Source organism: Capra hircus, chromosome 26 (genome assembly GCF_001704415.2).
Source record: "Capra hircus breed San Clemente chromosome 26, ASM170441v1, whole genome shotgun sequence".
In the NCBI taxonomy this organism is placed as follows: domain Eukaryota; kingdom Metazoa; phylum Chordata; class Mammalia; order Artiodactyla; family Bovidae; genus Capra; species Capra hircus.
Genome location: NC_030833.1, coordinates 17375641 through 17393044, shown reverse-complemented (window position 1 = coordinate 17393044; position 17404 = coordinate 17375641). Strand labels below are relative to the sequence as shown.

Below are 17404 nucleotides of genomic sequence, written 5' to 3'. Positions count from 1 at the left end.
ATAATACCTTTATTTTAAGGATCCTGATTTCAGGGGATTCTTTACAATACGGAACTCTTTAAGGAATGTGGCATAATCTGTGTGTACCTGAACTGTTATGAGAAACGGAAAACAACACACCACGATGTGAAATATCCATTATACAGGTTACCTGTATGAAGCTCATGCCATTTCAATATCTTTTTATTGAACCGATTAGATCTTTATTATTAAACCTAGATAATTTGGGCAAGTAAGTTCCATAGTTTTGTGGAAAATCTGATTTTATTCCTGGCTTGTCGAGTTCAATGAGAAATTTTCGCATAGGCAGCCTTTTACAAAAGGCCAGATTTTGCTATCAATAATTTAGACAAAAATTTAAAATACAACTTGGCATTCGATTCGTTTACTATTGTTCACTGACTTGTAATTAGTAGAATAAAGACAAAAATGGAAAGCAAAAATTCTTATTAATCTGGTTTAAAAAGGAACATTTAAGCAATTTCAGTCTTGTGAAGTCTGGACAATCAGTCTGCTAGTAGTGGTATGCGTAAATAATCAAAGATGCCAGTAAAACACAACTCAGTAAATAGGCATTTCCTATTTAATAAGTGCAGTATATACATAAAATTCTCTTGAAAAGCTTCATTTTATACAGAAAGATATTTACAAAATGAACAGTGTAATCAAACTAAAGATTATCTGTACAATACACACATATATATATATGAACCTTGGAAGATAGACAAGTTTCCTCATTGTCAAAATGGACAGCTATATGCATTTTAAAAAAGAATTTCACTTCAGAAGAAAATACATCTCTAATATACAATTATATTTTTCATTTATTTTCCTGAAAAATTCTGTTTGGATTCTCTGAGTATCTTCTCTTGTTCAGTCTTGAAAATTTTTCAGGTTTCTAGTGCCACCAACCGGTATTAAACAGGAACAATCTTAGTGTCAAAAAAGAAATCTTTCGTTTTAAAAATAAGGTTATTGGAAGACAGACCACTGAATCCAGCATTCATAAGGCAAATTAACCATATGGAATACCATGATTGATACAAGTATTTTCATCAGGGTAACATATACAACATTTACAGTACTAATAGTTTCTAGTGCTTTTTTTCTTCTACTGATAAATCCTCATCTGAAATTATATGTAAAAATCTTTAGAAAATAATATACTGCAAAGCAATCTAGAAACAAACATGACACCATGATTAGACTCATCTTTATGAGCATCAAGTGGACATTAATAATTTACTAAAATGGCAAAAATTAAGTGCCATTTTATGGTCACTGGATTTTTTTTTCCCCTTCTTAAAACAATAATTAAACATCAAACTGTGAAAAAAGTTAGGAAATGTGCAGAACCACCACAAAAACAATGATCTGCTCTCAGTGTATCTCAGCAAGGATTCATTTCCCAAAGCTTCATGCCAGAGTGAGACTTCTGGATCACCTACGTGCACAGTGCATTAACCTACTGACAAGGGCTGGCTTTGGGCTGCAGAGACTCAAAGGCTGCCTCCCAGCGGTTTTCACTAGACCATAAGCTCCATGCTGACACGAACTGCCCCGTCTAGCCTGTCTACAGTATAATGTTGACACCCTGTATGGTGCCTGGCAATAAAGGGGTTTTCAATAAATGTGTTTATTATATGAATAAATAACATCTGTTGGTAGCCTGACAAAATTTAATTTCAAGATAAATTGCTTTAAATGGTTATGGATAGAAAGTTTAAAAAACAAACAAGTTTAAACTCATTCTACTGTTCACACCCACCATTTTCAATCCTTAGAGCTTAACAGGCTAAAGTCTGAAGTGGTACGGGATAAAGGCAGTCACAGTAAGTATGCACTTTAAAGTTAAAACCTAGTAAAAAGTGCATACTTACTGTGACTGCCTTTTTCCCATACCACTTCAGACTTTAGCCTGTTAAAAGTTAGCCTGTTTTAAAATTAAAACCTAGTAAAGTGCATATGTATGTATACATACACACAAAAATAATTTCCTCTTCAAAGAAATCAAAATAGTGCTAACAAGAACAGCCTTTGATGTGTTTAATTAATAATAAACAGACAAACCAAAATTTCTCCCAGAAGTCAAGTTTATCATTTATCTACACCATTTTCCTTTCCTGGACACCACACTCTTCTTTCCATATATTGCCTTCTAAATGCTTAATCAGGATCTGTGGGTCAGTCTAGAGAGAGATCTGATAAATGCACCTTGCTGTACACACTTTTGCTCAGTCATGATCTACATACAAAAGGATATAGCAGAAACTAAAGAACAAAAGGAAAATAAACATTTTCTTCAAACTTTTCACAGTTCCTTACATTTATGGGGGGAGTAATAAGTCAATATATGGTTTATAATTGCATTCTTCTAAAACTGTTTAAACACTAAACGTCTTTAAATGAATGCTGGAACAAATGTGAATATTGGAATGTTTCATTTTCATATGCAATATATGTATGCAAAAATGTGTGCGTGTACATATATATTTTTAAAGTATACAGACATAGAATATTGTAGATCTGACCACTATTTGGTCTCCATTAACATATTTCGTGTCTTGGAAGGAAAAAAACAGATACTGTAGTGTATGAACCTGTATCACATAAGAAGCTGTAAAAATTTAGTTACATTGACTAACCAGTCTTTGGGAGCATCAATACTATTATCAAAAACAACTAGGAAAATAATTCAGATGTGATTGCACTTACCCTCATTTCTTTATTTTGATAAATTATTACTGGTAAAAAGACACATTACGTTAAGACTAAAACTTACAGCTATTTTAAATATAAAGTGTTTCTGAACTTCTATTTCCATTTTGAAGTGAAAAGATTTTGTTTTTGGATGAAACCTATTAACTCAATATACAGAAAAAATAAGATGCTACAATGAATCATCTAACCTTTAGTAAATGATCTTTTTATACAATGGTAAGTCAATTAAAAAAAAAGTTAAAATACATTAAAGGGACATTGCCATCAAAAGCCCAGCCCAACTGGTAAAGCCATACAATTCTTTAAAGGCTTTTAATCCATCACCTCAATGCTTACTTCTCTTGAGAGGAAAAGAAGGATGCAAAAATTCAAAACAAAAATGAAGTTTGCTGCAACATCTGTGTATATGCCAAGGTATCATTACAGAAATGATCTGAATATAATGAAATGTAGAAAATCACAGGGAGAAATTAGGAGAGATGAGAAAAAAGTTCAGTGACAGAAATACTGATACTGTGACCAGCAACACTTGAGTGCGTATCTTAAATAAATATTGTAAAAATCCAACAGGATACATAAATTTGGCTCTAAAACTCCTTTGGTTACAAGGATGTAATTATTTATTGAAACACAGCACATTTAGGGGCTGTAAGATCACACCACTATAACATATAATTAAACTAACAGTAAAGAATGGTGCACAGATAAAATGGTTAACAGTGCCCTGTGCTGGATTCTCTTGGGAACTGGTTCTTCATAAGTATCTTATATTCATCTTCATACTTGATGTCAGTAAAACTAAAGTATTTCTGTTTCAAAGAATTCATTACTCATCTCTTGGTTCTAATGACTAATTCACTTCACATTTTAAAATACAGCTGAAGTCCACAGGAATTTTCAAATCATAGTTTATGTAACTAGAGATTTTAAAAAATGTAACAATTAACTCAAATCAAACCTGAAAACACTGTTCCTAGCACAAATAAGGAAACCTGAAAGAAGCATACAGTGCCGGTCCCTGCTAGTCACCAAGAGCAGCTTTCCTATCTGCTTCCATGAAGACCAAAGGATTTAAGAACTCACTGGCGTCCCTAACACACAAGCAAACGCTGTATCAGAATGTCAAAAACAAAGCTTTCTTCATTTCTTTAGTTTTATTCATGTTGGAGAAATAGCATATTACTGAATGATTAACACCTGTCCTTTCATGCATAATTTTAGAAAGTGAAATCATTTTTGACATTATAGAAGGGGTTTTCAAAAGCCCTTGTTGTAATGTTCAGCACTTCATATGACTATCAGCAAATTAAATTCGGTTGTTCAGATTCAATGACAGGCTGTCACTGTACAAGAACAAGTTTCATCAGAGCTTACATTCTTACAGTATACACAGCAATGCATTTGTATTGTAAAAAGGTACTTTTTTATACAGATGGAGCAAAACAAACTTTTTACTGGCTGACACACGAAGGGGGGAGTTTCCCGCAGTGCTGGGCAGTGGCACCTGCTCCTTGTGCGGCTTTCGTCTGCTCACTGAGGAAGAGCTTTGTGTTAGGCTTTCTTCGTCCTCTGTTCTAGTTCATGCTGGTGTTTAATAAGACGTTCTATTTCTGTTCCAAGCGTTTGCAGATTTTCCTTTAACAGTTGGAAAAAGAGGGAAAAGAAAACAGAACTACTGAGTGTAATAAGTAAAAAGATTTGATTCGAACTGTTTTCCCCTAAATTTTGAACTAAACAGTGATACACAGTCGTATCTGCCACGTGAGATAAACTTTGCACATACATGTTTTCAGTGCAGCAATCCTGCATACTTCAGAATCATACTTAATCTTTTTACTAAAGCTATAGCAAATTTTAGTGCATAAAAGTATTATCAGATTAAAACAAATTTTTTTTTTAACCCATTACTAACCATTAACGCCCAAACAGCACAAACAGAATAGCTGGGTCAGATAACAGCTGCAAAAAATAAAATATAGCTGGAAAATACATTAGAAAATAAATACCTCAATCTTAATGCCTCAGTAATCAATTATAACTATTGTAATATATGTTAAAGACTTTCCATTGCAAAGTAAATGACTCATCTTAGGGAGTCTATCCAATAGCTATACTCTTTTTTTTTTTGCTATATCTTTCTTTCCTTGTTAATTTTAAAAATTACATTTTTCAATAAGAGAAAAACATAAAATTTCATCTATGGAAACAATGGCTACCCTTCCTTACAGAAACAGTCCATCCATGTGTTAGACTGAATAAGAGAGGTACCATTTCTGCCATGTTTCTTGGTTGGTAAGTGAATGAGAAATACAAATACCTTCAAAGTAATATTTTTCAGCAATGTATCCTCCAAAACAGCCTGTAGTTTCCGGTTGATCTCCAAAGAGAGTTCCAATGTTAATCCAGTATCGGCTGGATGGGACGTGTACAAAGACGCCATGATGCCACCCCGCCTACTTAAATGCACTTTGTTAAAATCAGATGCCTCTGAAGAAAGTGTGCCTGATTCTTCTCGTAAAATGTAACTCTGAATTATTCTGTAAAATAAAACACTATGACAATTACGTCCCTGCAGAATTTATAAACACTGTAATTTTCAAGAGTGAGCTAATCATAAGTGTAAAGATGATGCATGAAATAATTACATATTAGGTTAATAACAGAACTATATTAGAACATAGGGGCTTCTCAGGTGGCGCTAGTGGTAAAGAACCAGCCTGCCAATGAGACATAAAAGACTCGGGTTCAATCCCTGGGTTGGGAAGATCCTCTGGAGAGGGCAGAGAAACCCACTCCAGTATTCTTGCCTAGAGAATCCTGTGGACAGAGGAGCCTGGCAGGCTACATACAGTCTATAGGGTCGCAAAGAGTCAGACATGACTGAAGCAACTCAGCAAGTATTACAAAATAAGGGAATTTTTCTTCTTCAGATGGCTTCTCAAATGATCCCATTTTTGTTAAAACATGGTATTTAGATTTAAGATATATAAACATGGCTCTATTTTTTTCCTTATGTAAATCAAAATATGTGAACAATTTATTGTTCCAGTTTCAGTTAATATTTTCTATTTTCTTATCACTAAACTTAAAACTTGTGTTGTCTTCTTCTTCTTTTAAAAGTCATGAGCAGGGATGTCCCTGGTGGTCCGGTGGCTAAGATTCAATGCTCCCAATGTAGCGGGGCACAGGTTCAATCCCTGGTAGAGGAACTAGATCCCACACGCTGCAACAGAGACCCAGCACAGACAAACATAAAGAAATACAAATAAATGTGTGGGAAAAAAAGAAGAATGGCTTTGGTAACTTAAAAAAAATTTTTTTAAATAAAACTCATGGGCAAATTTTTCCCTAAATCTATAATACCTCACTGTGTCCTGCTCAATAGGAATGATAATCCACAACCCCATTATCTCTTAGAACCACCATCTTGAAAATAAGAAGCTAAGCAGAGCACAATCTGTTTTTAAGTTCAAAGTTATTCTAGTAAAAAAAATCAACACCTACAGAACTCTGTATCACCTTAAAGGAAAAACCTATGCTTTCTTTCATTTCTGTATTCCCAAAACCTAGAACAAAAATACATGACCCATAAGATTGAGAACTAAATGATCATAGTTTAAAAAATTTTTTTGAAAGAAAGGCTCTTGAAATAATTAAATTTGAACTCAGTAACTTTATCGTATGAATAATGCAGATCCCAGTACCATAATAACGCACACTTCGGGACTTCCCTTTGGTTCAGTGGTTAGGAATCCACCTGCCAACTATAGAGGACCTAGGTTCAATCCCTGGTCTGGGAGGATTTCACGTGCCGAGGGGCAACTAAGCCCGTGCGCCACAACTATGGAGCCTGCGTGCCCTAGAGCCTGCGGTCTGCAACAAGAGAAGCCTCCACAGAGAGGAGCCAAAGTACCACAACCAGAGTAGCCACGGCTCACCACACCTAGAGCAAGCTGGCACGCGACAACGGAAACCCAGCGCAGCCATAAACAAAGGAACAGAAATGAAAAAGAATACATACTTTGTTTTTTTCCTAATTTCTTCCACCAGCTGTTTGATGTGATCCTCCATAAATTCTATCTTCTCATTTTTCCGGGCATGTGCCTTCTGCAGCCTTACTATCCTCTCAATCAGCATGGCCTTGTCTACTTCTGGGAAGTTATCTACAGCTACTGACGACCCAGTATTTTCTGGAGATCGGTCTTCTGCACTGCTTCGAGCATTGAGGGACCCTTAAGACCAAAATAAATAAATAAATAAATATAGAACTTATTGTACTTAGTCTGCAGTCAACTCTAATTTCAGGCATTATTTCTTCTATCATTTTCAAATATTCAATCTAACAGTGTTGGGCACAGAACTCAAGTCATACCTGACCACATCTAACCTGAGTTCTTGTTTCTCAATAGACTGATGATATAATAAAGGGTCTAGTATGTTTCTAAAAACAGAAATAGGAAGTGGCAATAGAGAAATGAGAAACTCAAGACACCAAAATTAAACAGAGACACACAGAAAGAGAAAAAAGTCACAAGACAGAATATAACCAGTAGGTTAAGCTCTGGAGCTAGCCCTCCTAGTAGCTTTGTGACTTTGGACTCTTATCACAGTCACATCATTTAAAACTGGGAACCATAATATGATCTGCCTCATTGGACTGCTATCCTCATTTAAATGAGTTAATACATCATACCATAAGCAATAACTAAATGGTAGCTATTTCTTTTTACCAATATCCGTTGAGAAGAATTTCTAATCTCTTTTAATACTGCAAAGACATATTTTTTTCCAATCTCATTTTATAGGTTTAAGTAATATTATCTTATCCAAGGTTATACACTAGTAAATGGTAGAGCTGGGATCTAAATACCTATGTGTAATCTCAAACCCATGTTCTTTCTACTATACAATTTTTCCACTATTATAAGTTAATGATGTTTTTCCCCTACTGTGCAACTCCTAGGAGGCAGTGAAAATGTTGTGGCATGCAGCTTCTAGAGTTTGAGTTCTGTCACTATGGATTTGGGGAAAGTCAGGACTGAGTCTTCTCCAACACCACAGTTCAAAAGTATCAATTCTTCGGCGCTCAGCTTTCTTTATAGTCTAACTCTCACATTCACACATAACTACTGGAAAAACCACAGCTTTGACTAGACAGACCTTTGTTGGCAAAGTAATGTCTCTGTTTTCTAATATGCTATCTAAGCTGGTCATTAGCTTTTCTTACAAGGAGCAAATGTCTTTTAATTTCATGGCTGCAGTCAACCAGTCCATCCTAAAGGAAATCAGTCCTGAATATTCATTGGAAGGACTGATGCTGAAGCTGAAACTCCAATACTTTGGCCACCTGATGCAAAGAACTGAGTCATTGGAAAAGACCTTGATGCTGGGAAAGAGTGAAGGTGGGAGGAGAAGGGGACGACAGAGGATGAGATAGTTGGATGGCATCACCAACTCAATGGACAACTCTGAATAAATTCCGGGAGTTGGTGATGGACAGGGAGGCCTGGCGTGCTGCAGTCCATGGGGTCACAAAGAGTTGGACACAACTGAGTGACTGAACTGAACTGATGGAACCACTCTGAATTTTAAGTTTCCCCATTTATAAAATGGGAATTACAACACTTATCTCACATGACTATTCTGTGAGTAGATGATATGTTTAAAGCATTCAGCATGGTTCCTGGCATTCCAAATATGATAAATATGCTGATATTTTGCTAATTATCATTTTCACAATGCTATCAATCAATTTTATAGACTATTAATTTTTGCTTTAAACTAGAGGCATATTTTAGAAAAAGAAATGGCAACCCACACTAGTATTCTTGCCTCGAGAATTCCATAGACACAGGAGCCTGGAGGGGCTGCAGTCCATGGGGTCGCAAATAGGGTTGGACATGACTGAGCGACTCAACAAGAGGCATATTTACCATGAAAAAGCAAAAAGATTCAGAAATACATACATATATATAATCTGAAACATAATGATGACCCCATCTCATTAGGTCTCAGGTGTTAAAAGCAATATAAAATTAAAAGAAAATGGAAGACGTGCTATACCGTATCTTTCTATAGAGATGGATACAAATATGAACTGAAAAATGGAAGAAGAAATTGATGCACAGAATGAAAAAGCAGGTAAGGAAAAGGAGGTAAGGAGATAGATGGTATAGAACCCCATGACAAACTTAAAATCCTGTGTAATGATTAGAACTTAAATGTTTTAACTGGAAATATTTTTTACAATGTAATTGTGTATAACCACTGTTTTATATAATTCAAAATGACAGAAAAACATATCGATACCTTGTAAAACAAAAAATGCTGTTTCTTTTGATAATCAATCACTGAAAAACAACTAGAAAAGCATTAGTTTTCACCTGATGAGCTAGAACGGCTTCCCATGCTGCTGCCTTCTTTATCACAGCTTCCATTCTCAACCTGATCTAACTTTCTTCGTGCTGCAGGAAAAGATGGGTTACTTGTAACAACAATCATGACCACCTGCCCCCATTATCTCTGATTTTAACTGCTAAAATCACTTAGGCCAAAATGGCATAAGTGACAAAAGAAATTTCTTGAATACATACTTTCAACAGGAGGTCTGTAGGGTCATTCACATAAAAGGACATCTAGAAATGCACAGGTCAAATACAAAATACATGGAAATAACATTATGATAACAACGGATACTGACATCATTTAGGCACACAGAATCTAACTTCTGGAGTCCTGGAAGATTTAAAAGAACTCCACAGTACCAGAAAATCCCCCCAAATTTCCCTTCAATTACATCTATGAAAACTAAATTCTTCTGGCAAGTATCTGAATATATTTCTATTAAGTAAATGCTAAGTCCCTTTTACCATATTACTGTATGTCACCCTATCTTAATACAAATAAAACAGTGGGGAGTAGTAGAGAACAGGACGTCAGACTATCTTTTATTCAGCTGTGTATCCAATCACATAGCAGACTCCAAAAACTGTATAAATTTTTAAATGACAGAAATTTAAGAGTTCCAGTTCTAGCTGTCAATCGTTGCGTTCTGGAAATTTATAACTTTTCTGGATCTCAGTTTCCCCTAAAATTAAGGGTTAGGATTCAACGATCTCTAAGTCAGAGGTCATCAAGGTGGGTGCAGGTACCCTAGATGCTGTACATAACAATTCATAGACAAGTGCAGGCAGAAAATACTAGCACTCTACTTGTATTTAATCTGATCTTCTTAAATTTATATTTTTCATGTTTTTCTAATGTGCATAAAATAGAGTGATACATGTTTACAATTTACAAACTGGAGAACAAATACTTAAATGCTTTTCATTGACAGTATCATGTAATTGCTGTCCTGGAAAGGCACTTTCCCCATTCTTATATTCTGTGATTCTGTGAATAAAAGTATTTTAGCATAGAACATGCTTTAAACTATTTATGAAACAACAAGGTCAGTCATTTGGTTTATGAACATTAAGAAGAACCTACAGCTCTATCTACCCAATGTGGGAGAAACTAATGTAAAACATATTTTTTCTATAAATCCTTCAACAAAAAGAAACAAGAACATTTAAGATCTAAATGCAGAAGAACTGTATACCTTGCTGAAGTTGTTTGGTAAGATCCTTGACACTAGAGGCGTGTTTACGTCTTTGAGTCACTAATTCATCTTTTAATTCTTCAACCTGGGTACTCAATGCTTTAACTTCAGTTTGTGTACAAGTGAGTTCAGCTTGCAGAGCCTGGACTTCCTCTTTTCGCAGTTCTTCTTCTTTTAACAATCTACTTTCCTAAATATTAAAATAAGATAAAAATACCAATTTTTGATATGTTTTATTGCTCAGAGTTTAAAACCTTAAAAATACAAGGTCTTTGGGTCTAAATTCTTCTGTCATCACTCCTTACCAGGTTGTTAATTGTGTTCCTCAAATTTCTTATGCAGTAAAGTGGGGTGGGGGGGGTGAAGGGGAGGAGTGATATATTAATGCATCTGACACCCCACACAAGCAAAACAACATGCGATACAGGTTTCTGTAGTTTTGGACTAAAGTCTTAAATTATTTTTAGGAGTAACTTAAGACCGCCCCCCCACAACTTGGAAATATTAAAACCATTTTAATTTAAGCTATAAAAATACAGAAATTTAAAGTCCTATTAAGAAATACATGGTAATTCCAGTTAGGAATGACAAAAATCCTGGTTTTCTTACTTTCAAAAGTGAAATACTCCTTCATAACAATGTTAGGGAGAAATTTTATTACAAAACACGTAAGTTGAAAGGAAAAACTGACATTTCTCATAGCATTTGAAATGATCAGAAAGTCCGTGCCCGTCCCACCAAGAAGAGCTTAACCATCCAACATTAGGGTTACATCTCTGCTGCTGCCGCTGCTGAGTCGCTTCAGTCGTGTCCGACTCCGTGCGACCCCATAGACGGCAGCCCACCAGGCTCCCCCGTCCCTGGGATTCTCCAGGCAAGAACACTGGAGCGGGTTGCCATTTCCTTCTCCAATGCATGAAAGTAAAACTTAATTTGTGCTTCTTGCTGTGTTGCCTTAAAAGTTAAATGTACACTAATACTTACCAAATTCATATTTGTCTGTTTCATGTGTTCACATTGGCTTTGTAACTGACTTTCACTACAGGAAAGTTTATCAAACTGTGACTGCAAAGAATTGGATTCAGATTGAAGCTGTGCATTCTTACTAGTGAGCTTTTCTGTAAACAGTAGTAGCTCAGATTCTCTTTTCCTACTGCCTTCGATGTCTTTTTGTAGGTCATTAATCAAAGAATTAAGACTTTCCACTTCTTCCTTCAAATTTTCAATTTCTTGTTTACCTCTAAAAAACAAAGTTTATATTTAAGAAAAAAATTAACTATTAAAGGCCATTAAGGGTTTGAGAATTTTCATTGACTGAAATGCTTTATAAAGGTACTTTTATTCATTCATTCAAATACTTATTTGGATCACTACAAATGCCTAATATATGCTAGGAACTAAGAGCTCACTAAGAGCTATAAGCAAGACTGATTTAACTCCTGCTTTCAAAGAGCTTTTAATCAAGCACTGTGAAAAAACATTTTTGATGATGAAAGCACAGAGTGTGAGTGATTAAAATAATACTTAAAGGGTTAGCAAACTTTTCCTATAAAAGACCCAGAGAGTAAACAATATAGGTTTCTGGGGCACATGGCCTTTGTTGCAACTGTTCTAACTAAGCCGCTGTAGTGTGAAAGCGGCCACACAATACATAAAGGAACGAGAGTGGCTGTGTACCCCAAAAAAGTTTCTCTACAAAAAGAGGGAGTGAGCTGGAATTGCCTTATAGGCCACAGAGTGCAAATTCCTGAATAAGAGCAGAGGTAGGAGTGAGCAGAAGACAACACATTCCAGGCAGACGAAACAGTATGAGCAAAGCTGGGAAGGGAACGAGAGAAGGACGTCTTGCTGATACTAACAGACAGATATTCAATGCTGATGAGGGTAAAGACCATGCTATATCCTAGCACTTACACAGGGCTCCACATCTATATAACCCTAACTGGGGGACAATTAATCAATGTTTGTTAACCAACTACTGCTGAAACACGGAATGAAAAAGGAGAACGCAGAGAAGGAGAAGCAATGTTACTAATGATCATTCAAGCCACGTTAAGACATCTGCACTCACCAGGCAATCCTTGAGGCAATGGGAAATCATTGAAAGGTCTGAGACTTCCTTTTTTAAAAAGATCATGTTAACTACACTGTAGTAAACTGACTAAAAGGGAAGTAAGCAAACAACAGTTTAGAAGCTGTGGCAGTTTTCTAGATGAGAGCTGATAATGGCTTAGATGATGGTAGTAGCAACGGGAATGTAAAAAGTAAATGGACTTGAAAGATATTAACGAGTTAGCATCAAAAATATTTTGTGACTGGTGACGTGGGAGGGAAAGGATAGAAGAGCCAAGGGTAACCCCCAGGTTTCTGGATTCGAAAATCATTTGGATGTCACACTCATCACTCATCTCAGCAACATCAGAGATACAACATCTGTCTTGTATTTGCAGGCAAGACAGATGAACCAGTTTTGGGCATGTTAAAAAGTCTGAGGTGTCTTTGATACTTGCATGTCTAGAGTTCAGCAAAAAGGGTTAAAGATAATAACGTGAAGGTTCTGCAACACATTACAGGAAGAGTTAGGATCACCCGGGGCATAATAAAATAAGAATAAAAGACAGCTTTATGACAGAAAGAGAGGGCTGCCAAGGAGACAAAAAAGACTGGCCAGAAAGTTGGGGAGGAACACCAGGAGAGCACAGCGAAATTCATTTGGCTTCAGCCAAAGGAATGGAGGCATGTCAAGAAAGGTAAGGGCTTAGTGTGTCCATACTGAACACTCAAGCATGGCTTAATCTGGGAAGTATCTACTGTATTTAAGGATGTATTAGCAGTCTGTAATGGTACACTGGGGAAGCTTGAAGAAAATGGAGGGAAATAGAAGAGCAAAGGATGCAAAGAAATGGAGGAGGGCTACAGATGATTCTATAAAGACGTGGTTGTGAAGAAAAGGAGAAGAGCGATCATAGGACTTCTGAAGTTTTTAAGATGGAGTAACATTTAAATGTAGACAGAAGAAAAGAGGGTGACAGTGAAAAGAGGGAGGTAAGAGATAAAGGAAAAAGAAGCAATGATCAAGGAAGACCCTGAGAAGGCAGAAGAGCATGGGATCCACAGCAGAAGTAGAGACCACAATCTGATTGAGAAATAGGAACATTTCTTGCACAAAAACAGAAGGAAAAGAAAAATGACTGCAGATGCAGGCAAGCTCATAGGACTGACAGCAAGAGGTGGAGCTGTCCATTTACAGCTCCTTTTTTCTGCCAAGAGTAAAGAGCAAGGAGAGAGAGATCACCGTGAAAGCAGGATGGTTTGGAACAGACGCTAAGACAGGGGAGAAGAGTCTAAGGACATATGGTAGGCCTGGGGGTGCAGTAGTAGTCCCAGCTGAGGTTGCTAACCATGAATTTATAGCAGCAGCATCTGGATGATGGTGAAGATCTCTTCAGCAACACTCAGCAGCCTGGGTGTTGGTAGGGTATGAAAAAGAAGATATTTGGATCCAGTCTGAATCCAGGCTTTGTCTGGTAAAGTCCTAAGTAGAACTCAGCTAACTGGTGTTATAAGAAGACAAGGAATAATGTTACCTCCTGATCGCAAGCTATATACATGCAAAGATACAGACAGAGATACAAATCTACCTTTTAGAACAAACACTACTGTGTATAAGTAACAGAATTTGAAAGCTAAGGAATGGATTAAAAAACAAACAAACCCATAATCCATTTTGTCTTATAAATAATTACTGCCAATGTTTACATAAGAATATAAACTTTGATTTTTAGAAGCTGTGTTGGGAACCTCAAAAATAACCCAAAACAGTTCAAATGAAGATAGGGATTTAAAAAAATTTTTTTGCCTAGTAAAATATAAGATTATTCTTATTTAATGCAATGACTGCATTTAAAAACAGCAACTTAGGTAGAATCAAAAAGCCTCTTGATTAGCACAAACAGAAGTTGCTCATTTTATACCTCTGATGCTGCTCCTGTATCTGATCTGCAGTTTTCACTTTGTCCAACAAATTCTGAATTTCAGCTTTCTGGCGATTAATAATCTCTTTATATTTTGATAATTCATCTTCTGTCCTCAATCGTTCATCTTCTAGACATTTTACCTATCAAATAATCACAAGCAAGTTAAACTACAAAATGATATTTTCTTGTTCCTTATTAGCTATTTCAGATAGTGGTTATATTTTAATAATCTAAGCTGAATTGTGAAGCAGTATTAATTAACATGAAGAAAATACAGCAAGAAGTTAATACTCCTGTGTTTCAGTCTCAGATTCCTCATGATTTAGTCATGGCAGTTTCAGCATGCCACTTCATTTTTGCTGCACCTCCATTTTCTCCTCTGAAGAGGATATACCTTCCCTAGATGGGAAACAGTGGAAACAGTGTCAGACTTTATTTTTGGGGGCTCCAAAATCACTGCAGATGGTGATTGCAGCCATGAAATTAAAAGACGCTTACTCCTTGGAAGGAAAGTTATGACCAACCTAGACAGCATATTCAAAAGCAGCGACATTACTTTGCCAACAAAGGTCCGTCTACTCAAGGCTGTGGTTTTTCCAGTGGTCATGTATGGATGTGAGAGTTGGACTGTGAAGAAGGCTGAGGGCCGAAGAATTGATGCTTTTGAACTGTGGTGTTGGAGAAGACTCTTGAGAGTCCCTTGGACTGCAAGGAGATCCAACCAGTCCATTCTAAAGGAGATCAGTCCTGGGTGTTCTTTGGAAGGACTGATGCTAAAGCTGAAACTCCAGTACTTTGGCCACCTCATGCGAACAGTTGACTCACTGGAAAAGACTCTGATGCTGGGAAAGATTGGGGGTGGGAGGAGAAGGGGAAGACAGAGGATGAGATGGCTGGATGGCATCGCTGACTCGATGGACATGAGTCTGAGTGAACTCTGGGAGTTGGTGATGGACAAGGAGGCCTGGCATGCTGTGATTCATGGGGTCGCAAAGAGTCGGACACGACTGAGTGACTGAACTGAACTGAACCTACCTCAAAGTACTGGCATAAAGAAAAAATAGAAGGGCATATGACAGACACTTTAAAAATTAAGTGATCATAAATTCAAGATGGTTACCTGAAAGCTTATTTCTAAGTAAATGAAAGATACACAATGATAACATATTTGACACATTAAAAGGGATACTATTCTTATAAGGACCATAAACACTAGAAAAGATTTAGGAGACTGCTAAAAATTAAACCTGTATACAAGACTATTAAATATATTCAAGAGAAATGTACAGTCTTGCTAGTACTTCCTGACATAGTTCTAAAGCCCATGTATCTTCCCAATTAATTTGCTAGTAAGACTGCCTTTAGATCAGAGGTCCAAGGATAAGTTACAGATAGAGCAAATGTACTGTGAAACAGGAATGTTTGGCAAACACTTTAAAGGGACTGAAATGGAAGACATTTTTATTTCTCTAAGAGTCAGTTTTGTTGCTAGGGAATTGACATGCTACTTTTTGATTTTAGATTATTTCTATATAAATATCCTTTCCCCAATATTTAAAAGTCAGAATGAGTACTAAATTAAAGCTGTTTACCCGTCCTCTAGAGTCACGACTAAAGACTGAATTACCTTTGTTCTCAGTGTCCTTAGCTCATCCATGCCCTCCTTAAATGTCCTCTTCAGATCTTCTAGTTCCTTTATTTTGGCATGATGCATCTTTATAAAAGTTCAAAAGAAACCACAAATCATTATATGCTAAACCAGATCTAACATTTACTGCCTGCTCCTTCTAGAAGGCCTTAAAAGTAGATGGCAATAAGCACTTGTTTCTCTCCTTCAATATTACACCATCTAAGGTATACAAATACAGAGCTACTCACTTCTAGCTGGTCAGATTTTTCCTGCATTTGTTTTTCAAGCTCTCCTTTTGTGACTCTAAGCTTGGCATCAAGCTCATTTGATTTAATTTCTTCTGACTCCTAAGGGAAAAGAAACGACAAAAGTATGGCAAGTTCTTAAAGTTTTATGCTTTGAAATGTGAAGACAGCTTTTGCAAGTAAGTTTACTAATCATAAAATACATAGCTCACGCATCTAAAATTGATGACTGCATTAAAAATTTTAATATATCAATTTTGCACCAACAGAAGAGCATATTTAATATGCATATTACACAGAGTGGGCTTTTTTTCCCTAAGTTATACATTTCCTTGTACTCACCTTTCTTCTAAAGTTTTATAGTGTTTTTATTTGTCCAAACACTTTTCTAATAAGATTTCTATTTAAGCTGCAAGTATTTTAACATAGGAAATAGCCTGCATTTAATTTGGCTGCCCTAGAAAATCTACTCCACACTTCAAATACTACAGATACAAAAACTTATGAAACAAGAGTATTAATATTTGCTAAAACTTGTTATAACTTGTTATAATAAATCTATTCAAAACTTTAGCATACCTGATATGTTTTTATCATATCTTGACAATTTTTCCTAATCTGATCTGCTTCTTCCTTTGCTTGAGTTAATTTTGTTGTTGTTTCTTTGAGTTTATCTTTGGTTTCCTGCATTGACAAAAAGACAGTGTGAGATGACAGAAAATATATATTGGTCTCTGCCCTCAATTCCTGACAGAGCTCCTGAAACCCCTCATAGCCTGGGCCTGGGCCTGGCGTCTGAAGTGGCAGGTTAGGGAGGTTTCGTGGGACTGACACCCTTTCTGGATGGACAATATCAAAGTGAGTTCAACTGTAGGTCACTCGGCTGGTGCCACACACAACTAAGGGAAAAGCCTCCACACACTGGTGACATGAGTCAGCAGTGAGGTGCTTTGTGTGAAAGTGAAGGGGACACACAAGAAACCCACAGGAGGGGAGAACTGGATCTCTCCCTTTGCTGGAGGAAGACTGTTTTTATTTTTTAATTTACAGACAGCAACAAGGCTGGCACAGTGATGTGATGAATGGTGAGAACCACGGCCAGAGAGTAGAGAAAGTTCTTGTCTCAGCACTGCCACTGGAGTCAGAAACGATTCAGTAATTACAGTTTGCGCTTCTGACAAAAAACTAATGTGGCCTGCACAGTTGATTGATCTAGTCATTAAATAAAGTT

The 17404-nt window shown here is 36.5% G+C and overlaps 1 protein-coding gene across 1 annotated transcript in view; it reads right to left on the bottom strand.

The window, feature by feature from the left end:
- The window catches only part of CCDC186 (coiled-coil domain containing 186), a 40508-nt gene continuing 23348 nt past the window's right edge, over positions 245 to 17404 (bottom strand). The window contains exons 7-16 of the mRNA XM_018041485.1: positions 16753 to 16857; positions 16177 to 16275; positions 15926 to 16012; positions 14296 to 14438; positions 11306 to 11561; positions 10322 to 10511; positions 9105 to 9185; positions 6743 to 6953; positions 5039 to 5258; positions 245 to 4356 (exon numbers count right to left, since the gene is read on the bottom strand). Coding sequence (XP_017896974.1) covers positions 4273 to 4356; positions 5039 to 5258; positions 6743 to 6953; positions 9105 to 9185; positions 10322 to 10511; positions 11306 to 11561; positions 14296 to 14438; positions 15926 to 16012; positions 16177 to 16275; positions 16753 to 16857 — 1476 coding nt within the window. The 3' untranslated portion in view covers positions 245 to 4272. The remainder of the gene's footprint in view (positions 4357 to 5038; positions 5259 to 6742; positions 6954 to 9104; positions 9186 to 10321; positions 10512 to 11305; positions 11562 to 14295; positions 14439 to 15925; positions 16013 to 16176; positions 16276 to 16752; positions 16858 to 17404) is intronic.